The sequence below is a fragment of the Patiria miniata genome, unplaced genomic scaffold, assembly GCF_015706575.1.
Source record: "Patiria miniata isolate m_02_andy unplaced genomic scaffold, ASM1570657v1 HiC_scaffold_7, whole genome shotgun sequence".
Lineage (NCBI taxonomy): Eukaryota > Metazoa > Echinodermata > Asteroidea > Valvatida > Asterinidae > Patiria > Patiria miniata.
In genome coordinates this window covers 44611760-44633290 of record NW_024037074.1, presented here as the reverse complement: position 1 = coordinate 44633290, position 21531 = coordinate 44611760, and the positions used below count along the sequence as shown (strand labels likewise).

General features: G+C 38.6%; 1 protein-coding gene across 4 annotated transcripts in view; it reads right to left on the bottom strand.

Moving 5' to 3' along the window:
- Window positions 1–21043, bottom strand: part of LOC119744273 (rho GTPase-activating protein 15-like) — a 28243-nt gene extending 7200 nt beyond the window's left edge. The window contains exons 1-11 of one of the 4 annotated variants that reach the window (XM_038220141.1): window positions 20883–21043; window positions 16431–17465; window positions 15365–15631; window positions 11382–11477; window positions 8550–8630; window positions 6832–6885; window positions 2890–3072; window positions 2099–2197; window positions 1505–1603; window positions 681–810; window positions 51–179 (exon numbers count right to left, since the gene is read on the bottom strand). In XM_038220141.1, the coding sequence (XP_038076069.1) occupies window positions 51–179; window positions 681–810; window positions 1505–1603; window positions 2099–2197; window positions 2890–3072; window positions 6832–6885; window positions 8550–8630; window positions 11382–11477; window positions 15365–15631; window positions 16431–16997 (1705 nt within the window). In that variant the 5' untranslated portion in view covers window positions 16998–17465; window positions 20883–21043. Of the gene's footprint in view, window positions 1–50; window positions 180–680; window positions 811–1504; window positions 1604–2098; window positions 2198–2889; window positions 3073–5820; window positions 5962–6831; window positions 6886–8549; window positions 8631–11381; window positions 11478–15364; window positions 15632–16430; window positions 17466–20882 lie in introns of all 4 variants that reach the window. The other 3 variants (XM_038220140.1, XM_038220139.1, XM_038220142.1) reach the window with 3 other exon arrangements.
- Window positions 21044–21531: the final 488 nt, after the last annotated feature.

The following is a 21531-nucleotide window of genomic DNA, read 5'->3' as shown; positions in this document are numbered from 1 at the left end:
TTCAAAATCCCGGATTAAACGATGCAAGAAACTGCAGAGGTAAGGAATACCTTTCATAATGCCTTGTTTCTGCAAGCTTTCTATGGTCGGTCTCTTGGTGATAAAACTCTTGAGTTTGTTCTTGATCTTCTTCTTGTCTTGTTTGGACTTGCTGCTGATTTCGATCAGATTCTCTGGCCCTAGGACACAAACACAATGGGATCACAAATGCGTCAACTTGGTATAAGGCTCTGTCGTGACCTGACCTACATCCGGGTACTGGAAATTCAGCATGGCCATTGTAGTAGGCAAGGATCGTATAGTGCCGCACTCAGTAGGTAGTAGGCAAGCCTTCAAAGCTGTGATGGATGGCCAAAAAACGGTGAGAAAAATCCAACACCAGTGCTGGGTTGGCACCATTTTGATAAGCGTACACGGCACAGGTAGTGACCATTATGCCATTTGATAAAGACCTTGCAGTTATTTTACATGAAATAAGTCCTGTCTACTTTACGATGCACGATGTGGTTGCTAACCAAACACTTGCCTACTGCAATGGTGGCCAATCATTAAGAAACTGGATGGTCATGAGGTCTTTTGACGCCATACGATCGGAACTATATAGGCATCCATAAGTGCTTTTTGGTATTAATTCTTTACAAATATGAAGATTATACACCTAGCAGACATTTTTGACGTACTTGGTCTAGGGGACGTAGGGCGTGCGGCTGGATTTGGGGAGGTCGGTCGCAGGCTTGGTCCGTCATTGGTCGGGCTAAAGGCATTGTCAGCGCTGTTCTGTCTCCGGAGGGGGCGATGTGATGCGGCAGGCTGCATGATGATAAAGGAACAAATGCTGAATTTGCTTGGGCATACATGTAGGTGAAATGAAAACAATTATGAACTGGCCAGTGGCAGTAAATTACAATTTATTTTCATTTTTGATATTATGTATGGTTTTTTATTTTGTTCTAACTGGAAAAAATCATTGGACATTCAGTTCACTGCTTAATGCTTGACCTATGCTTGGTTACCGGAGCGATACACTTCTTGTTGTTTCATCAAACAATACCAATTCAAATCTGATCTTGTTGATTCCCTTGATTGTTATCTGAAGATTTGTTCCTGGTTTAAATAGTGTACTTATTAATTTAATCCTGTTTATTGTGATAATTTATCTTCCTTATATTACACTGGCATGTTTGTACAAGTCTTACAGAACAAAATGTACAATGTCTCGCATCCGTGTTTGTTCAGATGTCCTAACATGTACAATATCAATGTGTGACTTTTAAATATACATTGTATATGTGTACACTAAGTATGCCATTACATTTTGTATGCTCGGGACATTGTACAGAAAAATATTGACCAAAACTTTTACAAGGAAAATGAGATTAAATAATTCTGTTGGTCAGAATAGACCATACCATAGATGTGTCAGAGTGACTTACCATAGACCACACCATAGATGTGCCAGAGTGACTTCCATGGACCATACCATAAATGAGTCAAGGTGACTTACCATAGAGCGTACTGCACCATTGATAGCTGTATACCATAGATGTGTCTCATCTTCTGTATCAGCCATCAGCCAGTATTCTTTATCCAATGGCGTCTTAAACTGTAGTTTGTTAAGATTTACAAAACAGTGAATGGTGAATTTAATCCACTATGGCCAAGACAATTTTCAAATCAAAAATAAGTTTTTCGAATTTAAAAAAAATGAAGAAAAAAAAGTCTGTCCATTTTTTGGTCTATTGTCAAATGATCATAATGATACATCGGAGTGACAAAGGGGAAGACAAAAAAAAGGCTCTTATGGGTTTTGTCTTCAAGAACACTACAATTATTTTAATTTACATCTCCTCACTGAAAAACTTCAACAACAAATTTAAATATGCGTTTAAGTTAAAAGAAGGATTCAAAAGAAAAAGATAAATGATAAAAATGTAATCAATTATTTGGAGTACGAGTTGCATTAAAAACCTAAACAGTGTCACAGCCCACGGTCTGTATGGGTCCAAAATACGGACAATATAAAAACAACACAATCCTTGACGAATCCTACATCACATATACGACAACACGTTTGAATGTTTGAATAATAGCAGCCTACCTCAATGTAGCTTTTCTTGATATATTTGGACTGCTTCTCACTGTGGAGCACTACGTGTGATCCCCATAGTTCCAACATCATGACTGGCGTACCAGATTTCTTAAATGACAAGATAAATACACAAGAAGAGACTTCTCAACACATTCCACAGCGCACAGGCAAATCAAGGAATTTACAAACGATAGATTGAACTTGGAAAAAAAATACTGAACGACGATATAAACACAGTGGGCAAAACTTGGTTGGTAGAATGCCAGCATGGTGTTCTGGTAGTTACACGTTTAAATCTGAGGGAATTATGTGCTTGGCCGATTGTATGTGTCAAACCGACTTGCAAGGGTCATTATCTGCATCCTTTTCAGTCAAAACAAGTCGAAAATTCACACATTTTCAAAATTTTTGTTTGACAATTTCACTTCATGTTTTCTGAAACACCCAACTCGCAATGTTTATGCGCCTTGCGCATGGAGCACTAAATATCTCCTTATATGGAGATTGGCGCGCATGCAGCACGTACTGCACGATGTGGCGCAGATTGCAGTGTTCTGTCAGCGGTTTCAAACCACCCAAGTGATGGGCTCTCGACCAATAGGAATGGGTAAACTAACTGTCATATATTCATGAATTATATACTATACCATGTTTGAGTTCAGTATTCTTGGTGAACATGAAGTACATTCCAATATCAATGTTTGGTATGGTACATGTGTACATTACACCAGCCACATACATGTACATGTATATCCAATAGCTGTCAGTGCAGTTATGTACAATATCGGATCTAGCATTACCACTTTGTGGTCCTTGAAGAACGCCAGTGAGGAGCCAGTCATGACAGTGTAGACAGTCTGCCATTTGACTTTACGCGTTGCCTCGCCGGGCCTGGCCCGCTGAAGATATCCCTCCTTCTCACTACTGGCTGTCTCAGGGTGAATATCACCCGACTCTATCTCTGAATGACGACGGTGAACATTCTTTGGAAGAAAAACAAAACCAAAAAAAGAAACGGATCATTTTCAATCGCATGTGCCTTGAGTATACACTCACAGCTGAACAAAATGAAAGTTGTTTTGACAAGCATTCATGACATTTGCTGCAGGTATAGGCGCAAGCTTGAATACTTTTACTATTAGTTAACTAGTGCATGCATGCAGCTGGGGTTTTTTTTTGGGGGGGGGGGTGGGAAAGGGAGGGGGGGGTTTGCAGCAAATTAGTTTACAAAACAAAACATATAAAGCAGATGAGTCCTTAGCAAGAACTTGTACATCCTAGAATTGTGTGTTAGTTGCCTTGGCCATCTGTACCCTGGCACATCATGCATCAGTTGCTATGGTTACTGTTACAAACAAGGTTAAAATTCATGTAACTAACTACAATCACCAAAACGACAGTCAAGACTACATATTTGTCTTTGTTACAACACCAAACCTGACAACTTACACCACTTTTTTTAATCAAGAGATACCATATACACGAAAGTGCCAAATATATCTAGTTGTCAATGAGGTACAAAAATGAAGTAATTCTGGTACTCAAATCAGACTCAAATGTCTTCATAATGATATCACATTTTTGCTCATGAAACTGGCAAAACGAAAATTGAAAATAAGGTTAAATGGGATACAAAGGTGCATTTTCAAGGACTGCATTAAAAAAAATTGCACGGCCCTTTAAACCATACCAAGACAATCCTACACAAACGTACAACCACGTCACCATACATATATACATGCATTCTGACGACCGCATTGCAAGTCCATGAAACTGCCTTGATTATAAAACAGGATGGAAACTAACAACCAAGAAATGCTGTCCAAGTTTCAGTGAAGTTCAGATGACTATTTAAACAACAAAAAAACGTCAGTCTCCTGGTGTTGAGCAACATATGGGTACTTTCATTTTGACAACTGATATATCTTGAAAGTTGAGTTGATACCAAAAAAAACACAAAGAGTATTGTAACTTATATCAGGAATATGAACACTAAGTACAACATTTTAGCTTTTCAAGTTGAAACCAAACAGAAACAAAGAAAATTTGGGGGAAAAAACAAAAGCTGTATAACCGGGAACTTCAAAATGTCCCAGGAAAAAACAACTTTGAAATTTCAACTTTGTGTAATTTACTTGTACTCATTAAAAACGAAAGTATTTCACCACCAGATCTGCCAAACATGTAATTTGTGAAATTGTTACATGCAACTTATAAACAATAATTGCAATGCATGTAGTTTAGAGTGGCAGGATGCTAGATCAAAGCACTCAGTTACTTTCATCCAATCTGTGTACGCGACTCATATCTGCAAAAAACATAGTCTATTCAATCAAGCCACAAGTATTCCCTCTATAGCATTTGAAAGGGTGAAAATTTCATCCAATTTAGGTCATTTTCTGAGAGCTCTTGAGTTGATGGTTTAGCAGAAATGCATTTTTTTGGGGGGGGGTGCTTTTCTTAACAGTTGGTTATGTGCTGTTTTTCAAAGCTTGTTTTTCTTATCGCAACGTTTTTTTTTGGTTAGGTTGATGAAAATGAACTCAAGAATCATGTAAAAAAGTGCAATAAAATATGGTGGATAGATTGAAGGCCGCATTCCAAATGAACCTTTATTTTGTTCCCTTTGCAATTGCAGAGCTGAACACATCATGTACGTGTAGTTACATCACACCTGGTTTTATTTCCCCTTCAAAACAGGAAATAGAAGCAAGACACAACAAAGCTCCCATCCACAAAACATGCAACTTTGTGGCTGATACGACAAGAATGATTTGAACCCAGTACCTGACCCCAAATGCTACACAATGCACAATTCAATCCAGTACATGGATCTTCTATTCTCACATGTGTCTAAAAATACTGTACATTTGCTATGCTTGACTGCACACAGTGTAAGCCTGTTTATAGTATACCACACATACCCCACAACCAGTCAATGACACTACATGGCTACATTTTCATGCAATGAATCACGCTCCTGCCACCAGTGATCTATGAGATACCAACAAATGCTGAACATGCAATGACTCATGAGTGTGCAATATGATCACCAGGCCTGCTTATGTACATGTCATCCTACTATCTATGTCACAACATTAAAGTTGCATTCCACTTGATCTTCAACAAAGTCTACTTTTTTTGTCTATTAGTATTAATAAATTTTCAACTTGTATGTTTTGTTCCAACCCAAAAACCTTTTTTCCCAGTGGACGTCGGCAACCCTCTGAAGAAAACAAAGGTTTTTATTCCGGGTACAAATAGATCCGCTTTGCGAGCAGACTGGCTCCCAATCCGTACATTACCCATACTGATTGTGGGGCGGAAACCAGTGATGGCACAGGTACCGGTAATTTTGAGAAAAACAGCATCTGCAGAAAGACCATCCACCATCTAAGATCCGTCACTGGCAAAATTAAATGCCGTCATCCTCCTTTTTTAAAACAGTTCAGGTGAGAAACTAGTTCTTTATTTATTTGGCCTAGTGTAGTAATTTGTATGTTACATTTGGGATAAATATGATTCTTTAAACCTTTAAACGTGTTAAAAGGATGAAGAGATGACTGTGGATATAGTGTGAATGAATCTGAGAGACGTGGTGATGAGTGAAGTACATGACCATGGTGTGATGGACAAAACAACCAGACAGACAGAGACAATGATGCCAACACAAACACACAGGCCAGCCCCACGATACGTGAATAAGCCATAGAGGGAGGGAGTCAACAAACCATCAAAAAGCGACTTTCTGAGGGCAGGAAAACGGACATGGTTTTGGAGCCGCGTTCGCTGAGGCCCCGCCTAGGTCTCCTTTGAACCTCCACGTCGGCAGCACTTTCCTCCGACTTCCTACGACGGATTGAAGGAGACTCCTACAGAAATGTGGGCAGTACTAATTAGGTTATTAAAAACAAAACGGTAGACCAGAGAACAGACAAACATGCAAATGGAGAGGGAAAAATAACAGAAATGTCAGAAAATTAGCATTTATACTAAATACAGGGGTGAGATTGGAGGGAAATAATAAATCCATGAAGTAATTGGCGGAGGATTTGAGGCTACCGAGGGCCTAGAGTAGGGTCTACGGTTTATGTTTGTATTGGCCTAAAGGCACCCCTTACAATACCCATTGTTTCTGCTTTTATGTATACCGGTAGGTAAAACACCTAACTTGCCTGACGATAAAACTGTAGGAATTACAGGTTTCATAAGGTTTTTTATCCCGAAATCAGGTAAATCCTGACAAAAAAAATCCTCAAATCAGGAAATGGAGAGCCAGGTTGTTGTAGCGGTTCTTTCCCTCGTCTTCCACCGCTATGACCCGGGTTTGAATCCCGCCTGGGTCAACATGTGGATTGGGTTTTCAGTCCCTGCCTGATTCTGTAGGTTTTCCCCAGAATACTCTTCTGGGCTTTTCCTCCCGCCTCGAAAACTTTAATTTCTTCTTACTGTCTTCTCTCTACAGGTTTCTTCAGGCTTGCGAGCTACAGTGCCTGGGGTGCTTTCGAGGAATCTTTGTTTCATTACCAGAATTATATAATAATAAACAATAATAATAACAATTCTGATAAATCTCACCCCTGTATTGGTTTAATATATTGATTAAGCAGTTTTATTATAAACTAAGACAATTAAAAAAAAAACTAAAACAAAACAAATAATAAGAGTTTGCAGTAGCTGAACTAAATCTGGCAAGCATGCTGAATAGCCAAGTCCAAATGTGGACTGTGGGTGTCACTGACCATCAGAAAGTTTATGTCTGCAGCTCGGCTTAACTTTGCATCACAACCTGTGAACTAAATCAAATTAGTGGAAAACTGACAAAACAATCACACGCGGCCTGAGACGGTGGTGTTCTAGAAGATAGAATTCTACAGCTTCATGAACAGAACAGGACCAGGCTACACATCAACTATTCATATCACATTCTAGGCTGAACAGCATCCTACAATGGCATACTGGTAATCATATCCGGTGATCTTTAGTGTGAGGACTGTCTTCATTCCAAATTACTAAGAGAGCGTGATTTTTTTTTTTTTTTTCGTTTACGAACCACAAATCCCACAACATTCAAACGTACTGTAATTTTCTCCAACTGCAATTAGAAAACTTGTTTAAATACCACATGTATAGTGAAAGGTATACATGTAGAACAAATGCCAAATACTTTTCGGGGGAAACCTAGGTAGCTGGGATGGGGAGATATTGCAGACGTCTTTTAACCAGACGAACTACAAAGCTGAAGCTTCTTATAAATTCAGTTGATATCAATTTCTCAATGCTTCAGCTCTGTTTCCTGTAAGTCATGTAACAAAAAGGAGAGGTCATCTTCTTCAGAATATTTCCAACTTATAAAAGCAAAGATATCTGTTAATAAGCGAGTCCATATAATCGTCCACCAATGTAAGCACAGCGCCAACACAAAATGTCTGCAGCTGCAATCATGAGAATTCGGCCAAAAATACATCATCAACGTGCACATGCTTGCCTGAACATTCCACATGCATACGGTTACATGTTTGGGATATAAGACAGGGCGAAACATATGCCCACATTCTTACCCTTTGGCAAAACAACTGTTCATGCACATATTTGTGTGTACATGATCACGTACAGGCCCATCACTAAGGGGGGCCCGGACGGGCTGCCCCCCCCCCCCCTCCCAACCCTGCAATTAATTGTCCCCCCCCCCCCCCCGGCAAAAAACCATAAGCATCAAAAATATATGTATTTCTTGTGGTGTGCCCCCCTAGCTGGTACTGCCCCCCCCCCCCCCCCCATAATGCCAGGAGATGGAAACTGAGCTGCATGTATGTACATAGAGCAACATCACAGGATGAAACAAATGTAATTCACATCTTCAGTGCATACCCAGAGAATTAAATCGAAACGCTTGAAAGTTTTTTAAAAATCAGTTAATTGTGGTGTAACCCAACCAATCAAGTCCATCCTTTGGAATCATAGTAACCTTCTGCTTGCCAGCGCAGACGTCTTACCACTCGACCACCGAGCTTGCCAAGGTCGGCTAATCGGTTCAAGTCTAATGGACATGTAGCTGCACTGAGAATACAGTGTTTATAAAATACATTGGCAAAGGGCAAAAAAATCAGTATAAAATTTACATCTCCCCGATGCAAAAGTTCATCTTATAATAACAAAATATTTATAAAGAAACATCTTGTACAGTCGACTCTCGTTAGTACAAACTCTGTTAATACAAAATTCTGGTTATAACAAACATAAAGCCTTGGTCCCGACTGTGCATTTATGTGCACAATGAATGGGACTGATGTTCCTCTTAATACAAAATTCTGATATAACAAACAAATTGGCTAGTTCCGAGTTTGAGTTTGCTATAACGAGAGTCGACTGTATTTGTTTTCGTATGCATTTTGATGCTATTGGGTAAATCTGAATTGTAAGTCTTCATGTTCAATCTTCAAGACTAGTGATGACTTACAGTAGGTAGACTCCAGCCTGTCTCTTCACGGTCTCCGCTGTAGTAATACGTCTCACCCTGCTCATTCTGGGACTTATACCACTGCAATGTATACAATGTATACAAAGTATACATAAAATGATTACAAGACATGCTCCAGTAGAGGGTCAGTATATTACAAACCTGCCACCCATGTAACTGCATTTTGTTCTGGAGATGAGTCATTTTATCAATTTCGGGTCCAAAGTTTGACATTTTTCCTGTCCCTGTTGCCTCCGAACTTTGTAATGTGCCATTGGTATTAATAAGAACGACTTCAATTTTTTTTTTTAATTTGTTGGATATGTGCAGGTAGTTGTAAAATTTTGGAGGATTGAGGATGGTTCCTAACAAAAAGGCCTAGGGGGTTAGGGTTAGAGTGCATCAGAATTATAAAATCATAGATGACAGATGTACATGTAACAGGGACAGGAAAAAAACGGACCTCAAATTTAAATGTAAACTCTCTCACATACATACATGTACTATATGTATACATCAAACCCATTGCACAGCACAAACACAAAGAAGTTCATACAATGGACATTTTCAGTTTCATTGTCAAGGAATACAGTGATAAATTGTCTCAAACACTGTTGCACACGTACTGTGTATAGTATTTACTAATAGTATAGTACCGGTAGTGATGCACTATTAAAAGAGAAATCATTTTTTCCTTTCAAACTAAGAAGATAGTCACGTCAGCCCAAATTACAGGACAAGTTTCCCCAACATTTTCCCGTTTCCCCAAATTTTGGTACAGCGTATAAATTTACACATTTCAACACATGTACCGGTATGCACATGGACTTTATGTTTGAATGCGTATTTACATTATACATGTAGATGTGCATTTTATTGAACGGTAATTAATAATAATACTGAAATAGAGTCAAGGAAGGGACATGATTGTACAAATGTACGGTTTTTTTTCCTCCAGTACAACATTAGAATAACACTTGTGCCCCAAATTCTGGTTCATTTACTCTCAAAAGGAAATGCTACACTATGTTTAGTCTTACCAGTTTGTCTTTGTGCAAATACAGCATGTTTCATACTGTCCATTCCGTTGCACTGATACCGAAACTGATTTTAACTTGTGAACTATCAAGGACACTTTACATACCGGTATTTTACTGGGAGTACCATTGTACATGTAGCAATTGATCCCCCACCCCACCCCCCCCCCCCCCCAAGTCAACAAACACTAAGAAAATAAAACTTCTGAGAAAAAGGAATACAAACACAGAAATGTATTGTATATTTCCTCGACATGTAGCGCACAGGGAAGAGGATGTACTAATTGAAACTACATGTGTATACAATTCAACACTAAAAATAAATTTACCAAATTTGGCTTTAAAGGGAATATACATCATTTGCTTTTACTGTAATTTTCAGAAATGGATGGAATTGGGGGGTTGGAAATATATAGCAAATATAGTTACACTGACTTTTTTGAGGTTTTGGGTTCGAAAATGCTATAAAAACCAAGAAAAACAATCATTTTCCTGTAGTCTGGTTCCCTGACTCCATATAAGGAGAAACAGAGCGGTTTACATACATTTGGGAATTGTAAGGTCGGGGAACCAGTCTAGCTGGCTCGTACCCGTTCATAGGTTTGTAATCGATTGCAAACAAGTGCGATGGTCAATTGGGGCCAGTATTTGAAAAAAAGCCAGTTTTTTCCAACGCTGATCGGCCGATCAGCGTTGGAAATTGATACAAAAATTCCACTTTTTTGAAAATGACAGTATACCAGGTGCCATGATTTTACAGGATGCTTTACACTGTCATTCACTAACAGTCCAGCAAGGTATTTCAAAATGATTTGGTAGTTTTATTTTTTGATGTTTGCAAATGTTGTATTTTCCCTTTAAGAGGCAAACGACACAGGTTTTCCATATTTCCTGGAATGTCTGTGATATAATGTCCCCGAATTTACATGTACAACCTGTTTAACATACATGTTTATTACATGTTATGTCCCCAAATTTACATGTGCGTACATGTGCACTGATGTGCACAATTTTTAATTTTTTTTGCAACACTCTTTTCAATCTAAATGTTCACTTGAAAATAAGATTATTACACCAATGTAGATAACTCCCAAACCTGTGTCTTTTGTACCTACTTTAACCCTAACCCCCTAAGAGTTCATTTGGAGAACAGTACCACATACTACAAAGTACTACAAAAATTATGTATGCAGGTACCCAAATACTAGAAAGTACTATGAGTGCTGTGCTCACTTATATGCTAAAGTACTGCATACTACAGTTTACTACTAGTAGTATTTTGTAGCGTTAGGTGCGGTTAGGGTTAAAACATGACATAGGTGACTTTCTATTGCGCACAAATTGTTATGGATTTATCTCCCGTATGTCTGTTTATGTCGTGGATGTGACAAGATTAATTGCATATGACAAGGCAAAAGGTTGGCCTAGTGTCAATTACTGTATGGAATTTTCATGACCACATAATCAGTGCATCTAAAAATGCTACGTAAAATTGAGTGAGAGCTCAATGAGCAATTCCATCTACATTTCATGTAACCTTTTCACTACAAGGCAAAAGTGACTTGGTCTGAGCTTCAAAAAGTTTTAGCAAAGAAGTTGATGGGCCACACTTGAGAAAAAACGCACACCCACACACAAAAAAACATTGATTTTCACTGCAGTTCTAATGACTGTACACAGGTATAGTACACAGTGTCGTTGATAAGCACGAGGTGCTTTTTATTTTTACATTGGCCTACACAGGAACACATTGTAAATCAAAATTTATCCTTGACAGATTTGGCAGTAATATTACCTTTTCTTTGAATTGATCATTGATGAAGACGTCCCCACCATTCGGTGTCTTTTCTTCCCTCCAGCCTGGGGGAAGGGGCTGTAATGTAGGCTCACTCTGAACAGACAAATTAAAAGCAAACATATCAATAATTATTGTCGGGGGGGGGGGGGGGCTAACTTACTTGCAGCAGAACCTGAAGTGAATTGCAAGGGACGCAGCTACATGTACAACATGGTGGAGCCGGAGGCATGTACAGGTGCCTTAGACAGCTGAGCACAGACATAACAGACCAAAAACCAGAGAACCTGGAGAAAAAATCCCGGTGAAAAATCCTTGTAGCACAGAAGAGGACCGATTTACCCAAGATATTGGCATGAATTTATAGCGAAATCAAACTACATGTACAATAATGTCGTTCTTCTACGAAATAACATTCTTACCAGCATGATACCGTTAAGTCCAAAATCTGATCAGCTTGATAATCCCTTACTCAGTGATAAATGTCACGGTATGCTGACACTCCGCAAGGAAACAACGTGATAATGAATGTGAATTCTTCACACGGCAACTTAAGTAGTACCACTATCCCAGCAATGCCAGCGGCACTTCTCGGGATAGTATATCCTTGTATTTTTGCACTTGAAAGTGTAAGCAAGAGTAAGAATATGGAGTAACATCAATCAATTTTGAGTCACCAACGTCATGCGTAATGGCACACTGTGCCAAAAAAATAGTGGGGAAAGTCCAAACAAACTACCAAGTGATTTATGGAAACTTACTGCGTGTCATAATATTAGAGTTAGCACTAAACTTGGCATGTTGGTAAGAATCTCAAATATGTGTAGCTGGGGAAAAAACACAGTTGCGATACTGATGCATGTTCATGTAGCCTATGTGGAATTAAGATAAAGCTGGAACATGTTGAATTTTCTTTTGTGTGTGTGCAGAGTATCAATATATTATGTAAGCAGTACCAGTATGTAATTCTTAATAACATAACTACATACATACAACGTGTAAAAAAAAAATTTAAAAAAATAAAATTAAAAAAAATATTAATAAAAAAAAAAAAAAATCAATTTTTCTTTGTACCGAGTATCCAGTTCATTAGTAAAAAAAAGCGCACCACTGACTACTAGCGCCCATTGGATAAACACTCAAGTTACGTTAGCCTCCGGCTCCAATGGTTCCAATGCTACTTAATTTCCAGTGGGCGTGGTTTAAAATGAACTGACGTCACACTAATCGGATGGGCCAGCCTTTAAAAGGATGCTAATTTCCAATCCAAATGTTCACCATATTTAGGAAAAGCTGCACTTAAACTCCAACACAGGATGTTTATCAGAAATAATATACTTTTTCAGGAAACAGAGAAAACCTCACTTTCCGTGAAACAATTTATTAAAAACTGTCTGTGCTTTTTTTGGATCCCCCTCCCTCCGAAAAAAACCAACAACACAATTTACTTTGAATTGATATTTATCTCGTTTTTTTAATGAGACATTGAACAAAAAAATATCAGCCCACGTTCGCTTACTTTTTTTTTTTAAATTGAGTTATTTTCGGCCCAACAATAATTTAGTTTTAATAAATAAATTTGCGTTTCCTGTGCTCTAAAACACATTTATTTTTTTTCTAATGAACAAATTTTCAACATGTTTTATTCCAACCAAAAAAAACTCTTTGTTTGGATACAATTACATTACCCTCTTAAAAAAAAATTGTTTTGGGCTCAAAAAGATCAATTTTGCAAGCAGACTGGCTCCGTACATTATCGATACTGATTGTCGGGTGGACCCAGCCTACCCTAAAAGAACAACAGCTGATGATTAGGAATTGTTAAGTAATATTTCAATAACTAAACACTGGCCATTTTTGGGGGGTTGATTTCTCAATCAAAAGCGAATAACTTTTGTAATAGGCCTATTGCTAGAAAATAACAATTTAGAAAAGGAAGCTATTTTTCTGGATGAACAGATGAAACTTGAAAATACCGTAACACGGGAAACAGAACTTTCAAAGTTTTTTTGAAGTTCTGACTGAGAAACGTGTATGAATACATACATATCATGTACACTATGTATGTATAATTACTTGCAGGGGATGTTGCCAAAAAGAAAAATTAATAATGAAACAATTTGTTTTGAACAAATTAATTAAACTTTTGCATTTTTTGCACATATTCAACTCTGTCCACTGTAAAATCTAATTGAAGTTTGAACAAAGTCATTCCATGGCACAGTTCAATGACATCACCACAAAGTGGTAACAAAAGAAGTTATTCAAATGAGGGTTGGGCTGAAGAGGGTTTTTGCAAGCAGTGAATGCAGTCCACATGCATGCATTTATTGTGTGCTTAAAGGCTGAACAATCTGATGGTTTAACAGGTCAACAGATTCAGTGTGGCAACTAATAACAAACACCTTTCTATGGTGGTACAGGTACATGTAGTTTGAGGTGGGATTGTAGTTGTAATGAAAGTTCCACATGTACATGTATTCATGTGGAATTGCACAAGTGAAAGCATATACCGTACATGTAGTTGGTACATGTACTCTATACAGAAATAAAGGAATAATACATGTACTGTGGTAGAATAGTACAATTAAAGGTCTGGTTTAGAAGCGGTTGAATATTCCAAACTATATGAGGAAAAATAAATTGCCAAAATTCTGATGAATGGGGTGATTTTTTTCTATTTTCAGATTTGTAACATTGGATGTCCACTACACATATTTCAATTTACGATAGTAGGCCTATAAAAATCATGAAATAAAAGTATGTTAAAAGGAAAAACATTTGGCATCTTTATTTTCAAGACTTCAAAACTCAAAACTTTGAAGACCTTTTTCTCAGTATCTTCCTTTTTTGACCTGTCGATAAATGCCCACACAAAATTGCCACAACTTGTCAACGGAATGTCCTATTGTATGGAAACGGTACTGAAAGGAGAATTGTATTCTCTTTCCGACTACCTGCAAACCGTCATTTCGACCTTTGCCCAGTTCTGTCTCATTTCGTCAGAATGCCTCAAAAATTATACTAGATATACATACAATGTAGGCATATACACGTACACATGTATGTAAGCTTGAACATGTTGAAAGAGTGTGCATAAGTTGAGGCTGATGGTTTTCCTGCTTGATATGGAATAATGGAATACAGCCTTTGAAGCAATTTCCAAAGTGCACTATGCTCAACTTTTGGTAGCTTTCTAAAGTCAAATTCCTTTAACACAATTGTCGGACAAAAGCCCCCTCAGGCAGTTTCGGCTGAAAGCCAGGAATCCTGGTGCCACTTCAGTGGTTGGGTACAAAGTCTGTTATGGGGAGTTGTGAAGATGTTCTTTGTATTTTCTATCAAAACTGGTCATGAATATAGTAAAATGTAATTTTTTTTGTATTTTAGTTGTGTGCATTTACTGGTATTACAGGAACCCGGTTCTCTATTGAAGTAAAACAAGGATACCCTACTACCCAGGTACTTGTAACAGAAACCAAACCCCAGTGTTCGAGTCCCAGAAGCTGTCTGTAGGGCTTTTGCTTTACGTTGTAAGCTGCAACTTTGGGAGCGTCATCTGTCATGCTTCACAATGCACATACATGTAGACGTCAAATCTGTTTTGGTTTTCCATGTACATGTAGCTTGGTTTTCATTTTGAAAATTCCCCACAATTGACATTCAAAACCTTTCTTTTCATTGTCCGAGAAGTTACTAAGTAATCCTTTAAGTTGGTCACTGGTACCCGATGCCATAATCTGGAACCGGTTCCCGACATCAGCAGTCGGGTACCTGGTTCCGATGCTCACTTCTAATGTATTTGTAAAAATAACCATCATTGAGTTTTATATTTGATGAAAAAAGGGCATGCTTTCAGGATAAGATTCTAATCCATATTTTCTGCCTACATGTATCAGGCTACAATAGTCACTCGAAATGGATGTTTTAAAAAAAAACTACCGTTGAAGTTACAGGTTTTCAAAATGAATAAAAGTACTCACTTTCTTGTGCGGCTTAGGACTGATGTTAGGGGATCGTTTCTTCGCCGTCAATGTTGGAGGAGGATCCCACGAAGTCTCGTTAGTGCTGGGATTGTAATAATACTTCCTGCCTCTCTCGTCTCTATGTGTCTCCCACTCCTCACCACTGCTGGGTACCGGCTGAGCGCTGACCGCCAGCTGCGGCAAGTTGGAATTGGAGAAGTGTGATCGCAGTTCCGCTGCGTTGGGTGGCGGCGGGAAGTATTCAGGGGAATTTACGCTGGACTGCTGTGAAGGCAAGCAAAGACAGAAATCAATTTTAAGTTGCTAACCCCATGCCCTCCAACACATTTTTCTATGAACACTAACCCTCAAGGGTTCATTAGATACGTACTATTGAGCATGGTTAAGATTGGTCCCCAGTTTGGGATCAAAACCATGTTTCCACCAAATGTTAGAACCCCAGTTCAGTAAACATGGTAAATAGGCTTACCGCTTGCTCACGTTGCTCTGCCATGATTACAGCTGCTTCTACTGGTAATATCAATGTATGAGGAAGTTATAACAACCTCCAAAAAACATGTTGGAAAATTCTTTAGTAAATGTATTTTTAAACACATCTGTTAACTACATGTACATTGGCAGGACAAGATAAACAAACATTTCAGGAAATGTAATCGGCCAGAAAAAAAAACAACGTCCCAAGGGGGCTGTCTATTCAATTTGGTATTAATTAGTGGTGGGAGAAATCAGAGATTTCAAAATCCGGTTATCCTATTTTTTTTTCAAACCGAATTACGGTTATCTGATTTCATCAGTATAGTTTCCATTCAGCTCTCAGTCATGCCAAAAAGTGACAGGCATGGGCGTCGCCCGGATTTTTTCTAGAGGGGGGCAAAACATATTTTTCCCAAAAAATTCTTGTATTTCTCAACAATATTAATCCAGCCACTAGTATTCATATAAAAATTGCTGACTTTTTGCTAATTCTGCCATGCCAAGTCACATATTCTGACATTAAACACAAGGTGTGATGTACATTTGTACATGTCTGTTACATAATTAACAAATAGCATGTTTGCCTTACCTCTGAATGCGATGACGGCTCACTGTCTGTCATCGGTGACATAGCGCCCCCTACTGGCGTAACCACCTTAGCGAAACCCTGTCTTCCATTGCTATCCCTGACACTCAGCTGAGTTGGACGTTGCTTAGAGGCAGGCTCCTGTGCAACGTTCTCATAGTCCGGCTTGGGTATGATAACTTGATTCCGTAAACGGCCCGACATCTTGCTAACCATGTTGTTATGCCGGACCTGTGAAGCAGCCGTGTTAGTAGCGGGCACCGATGGTAATCGTTCTGACGAGCCCTCCACGTGAGCATGGGGAATCAGGCTGCCACGCTTCGTAGTCAGGTTCCCTTGTCCCAACACCGCATTGTCAGGTTGGATCTCCAGATACGTGGCGGGGAGATAGACTGGTTTCTTGTCTCCGTCGCGCTTGACGTACCACCAGTCTGAGTTTGACTTGCGCAGTAGCATAAAGAGGTCACCAGGGAACATTTTGGCCGGCTCCCCGCTACCTGACATGTACTCATATTCGTATTTGGCTTGTACCATTGTTGTATTCACTGGTGGCTCCATACTGATTGACATGACACTTCCGTCCACAAAAACAGTCTACGTTAAGATGTTTAACATGTATACGTCCAACATAAAAAGTCTAAGTCTTTCATTAGAAGAATCCTTCAGAATGGCAAACACTCAAAACAAATGCTCTACCCAAATGCTCTTCACCGATGATTTTGCAAGAAAAGGCTGCTCATTCAAGGAGTTCACGCATCCAGATCCTCATGGGCTTCTTCACGGCAAAAGACAAGAAATACACTGCAGGAAGATAGACTTGATGGAATCACAAGAGTGACATGGAGTAATGTGCAGTATCAGTACGAAGCATTGTTTAGTCTGATGATGCAGTTACACACACATTCTCTGTGATGACACTCTGCAAGCATTGGTAATGCATTCATGTGGTGGTGACAGGGGGTGCCTTGCTCATTAAGTGCTTCAGTGACTCACCGTCCAAAGTACATGATTACACTTCATCCAGATCACCTGTATGTACTGTGTAAAGCACAAAAACAACCAGAATGTTTGTAATGCATTATTTTTGTCACACTCTTTAGGATTGGGTAAAATACTGTAAAAGATGACCCCTTTTCATTTTTTTTTTTTTTACATCTGGGCAATTCCAACATGTATACATTGTACATGCCATACATGTATGTAATGTAACTCCACCATGTCCATGACAGAGCTACCATACATGTAATCATGGAGGATGTGTTTTTATTCCTCCATTATGTAATTAACCATATCTAATCAATGATTCAGAGAAATGATCCAAAATTCCTAGTCTGTTAGCTTCTTGATCATTAGTAGATGATGGATAAGATTTGAAATATACAAAAAAATTCAGGTTTATTTAATTCTGAGCTCTTAAAATACAAAATAAACTGCTAAAACAGAAGAGAAAGTCGAGAAACAGGATGAGTTGGACACTTACATGTACATATATCTGTAATTAAAAAAACCATTTGATTTGATTTGAATTGACTTATTTCCATATAGCAACATTATAATAATGAGCATTTCACAAAACAAACATGATAAATGGCAAATAGTCACGAGTCTGATAGTTTTCACGTTTTATCGCACAACCAACTAGTGATTTTCACTAGTCACACAGGACAAGTTTTAAGTTCAACCAAAAAAGCAACATAACGGCCGCCTTTGCGCACTGACAACAATCATGACAATCCCCTCTCTGAAGGCTGCCTAATGAGGTCAGATTCTCACTCCTTTTTTTCCCCATTTTTTTTAACCGAATCTCTCTGCATGCATACATGTACATACTATACAAGTAACTCAATACTTTGTGAATAAACAAACTACAATTTGATACAAATAGGATTAGAAGACTTGAACCATGGAGCAATAGCTTCATGCTAGAACTTAGGATCATGAACTTTCATACAATACATTGTACATGTACATCAAATCTGTGGGGTCAATGTGTCTATTTGGAATAATGGACTGAAAAAGCGGCAACAGAACAATCATGACAAACATTGCTCTTTGCACTCTATGTTTTTAAATTCAATCTTTCTGGTTTACACGTGTATTATGTTCTTGTATGAAAATGCCAAAAAAATCAGATCCAAAGCACATCATCACTTACTGGTACCGGAATAGTGCAAACTGTATAATGCCAGTGGTATGAAATGTTAGTTCTCATAGTGTACATATTGGCAGCAGCATAATGTGTGGATTACATGTATGCCCCACATCCCCTATGAACATTACGGCATTCACCGGTACTCAATGTAAACCAACATACTAATTGTAAATAAAGGTGTACCGGTATGCATGCGTTTCATTTCTAAGTTGATAATTTTTATCAGTCATGTAGGAAGTCTGTGGGATGTACATGTACCTACACACAAGTCATACATGTGGTGTATGTAATCACGAGTTACATAATTTGTTTGTTTAAATATTCAGCAAAACTGGAAACCACAAACACTCATACAAAAACAAGCATGACAAATAAACACAAACACTCATACATGTAAATACAAACATGACAAATGAAGTATAGTACCAAGGACTAAGTTTTTGTATTATTTAAAGTCAGACCATAGGATTGGAGCAGATATCCAATGCATTGGATGGAGAATGCAAAGGCTAAATTGAGTTTGGGATCATTATATGTACATCAGAAGATAAAACAGGACGCTCATTTGTTTATCAAGGGATTACTTGAAGTGCATTCAGATATATTGACAGATCAAGTTTTTTTATCAGTACTTTTATCAGTTTCAGCTGTGTTGCCAGTAATCAGTGGTAATTTTATCGGAAAATGTTGAAATACATCTTAGCTTTGTAAAAAAAAAACAATCTACACGACCAACCCAGAAAATGGAGATAAAATGGATGCTTAACCAAACAGGGTTTTTTTTTTTTAAATTGGCCTTAGTGGAACGGGGTACTAACTTGTGCTTGCTTCTTCTACTAACGTAAGGCCTACAGACATCATACAGCGATCAGACATCATACAGCGGTCATTCAGTAATGTGGTGGCTGTTTTTTTGCAATGCATTGTCTATTCACGTGGTGCAGGGGACTCAACCGTGACGACTCCTAGAACTATAATAGACGTCCATCAAAACACAGACATTTCCCACAGAACCGATGCACAGTTTGCCCTTTAACTCCATACTATACCTCTTGACATACTCACGCAAGTTGCACCTAACAAACATTGGTGGATTCTGTCGTTTTTTTTAGGCCAAAGTGATGAAAAATATGCCCTTTCCGCACTGAGCCAACCTGACACTTGAAACGTGCATGCAGAATGATCGATCGATGATTTTCAGTTCGCTCGGCGCGTGCTGCGGGGGTACGGTACATGCGAAATGATAGTTTGCACTTGCATACAAGTGCAAGTACCGTAACCCCTGCGGCGCGCACCATGCGAACCGAAAACCATCGATCGATAAAGACGATCATATCTGCGTGCAAGTTTCAAGTGTCAGGTTGGCTCAGTGCGGAAAGGGCATATTTTTCATCATTTTGGCCTAAAAAAAATAACAGAATCCACCAATTCTGAATATTCAAGATCAAATCCAATATTCATGATGTATGACGATGTCCTTTTGGTTGTTCTCGAACAGTGCCTTCCGACGAACATACAGTAACAGTATATCATCATGACGAACAAACATGACCAAGTCGTGCCTAGGCTAAAGTAAAAGGTAGTGTATATTTTGCCGGAGGTAACGCCGGCAAACTAACGTTTACTAAAGGTTTGCCGGCGGCAATCCATATCAATAGAGGGCGCTGTACTCTTTAAGATAGGGTTGAATTATAACATGTATTAAATTCCCATCAAAGTTGTGTAGCAAAGTCGGTGCAGTGGTTAAGCAATGGCTCTAGAGAGTGGGATGTCCCGAGTTCGAATCCTGATCCCCGCCTCAATTTTAAGGGTTTTTTTCCCATCCCCAAATAAATAAGAATATTCTTCTTTTATTATTTTAATATGTCTCAAACATTTTATTGCAGAGTATTACTTTTTCTTTTTCAGATTTGTGGCTCTGGAGGATTTTTTTTTAAAGGGAAATAAAGTCCGAAATTATAAAATGGTCTGATTACCATCTTGTTGTAAATACAAAAATACAACGATAATATTGGCATGGAGCCAGACTAAAATCTGTCACCGGAAAATGTTTAAGTACAAAAAAACAGTAACTGCGCATGTTCAGTGCATATCCGGCAAACTAACGTTTACTGAAGGTTTGCCGTCTCCGGCAAAATATCCACTGCCAAAGTAAAACTTCAGGCTTTCAGCATGTTCAACAACAACAGTTTCACAAGATAAGATTAGGCCTAGGCCTAGGGGCCTACCTGATTTAGAGACTTTCATTTCATTGATCACTATTGTGTTACTAAAAATTCTATTATACAGAGACTTGTACTCACCGAATAAAATACCTGTTTTTCTTTAAGTTTAGGGTTACCATTAATTTTGGCGAGAATCTGACACTCTCTTTTTACATCGATTGACTTCCGCCCACGACGACGACGATTGAGCGATTTGTGTCGTAAAGGTGTGTTTATCCGATGCCGGTGCCGCAACCAGTCTACCTGCAATTTTACTTAAATTGGTAAGGGTCTGCAGCCAGACAGTTTTAGCAGCAAGTTTACAGGGCGCCCTCTAGTACCAAACTAAACTTAGCCGCGTTATGAGCCCAAAACCTAGCCGCGTTCTTAGCCGCGTTCTTAGCCGCGTTCTCAACCGCGGTATCAAAATCTCAAACACATACAGTAAAAGGTGGTTGCTTCTCTGTTTGTAATGAAAGGATTACTTGGACTTTCCCAACGAAATGTTAAAGTTATACAATAAATGTACTATTTTTTATGCTTTCATCTAACCGAACCTTCTATTGGGCACGTCATAATATTGGAGGGGGCCAATTCGGTCCACTAATTAGCTGTTAATTAAGGCCCTATCGAGGAGTCTCCATTTTCCACTCTAAAAGTGCACAAAAGGGAATGCTGCTGACCTATAACACCCCTTTAAAACAAAATGTACCCCACATAGTTTTATAAATTTGATTTTTTATTGCAT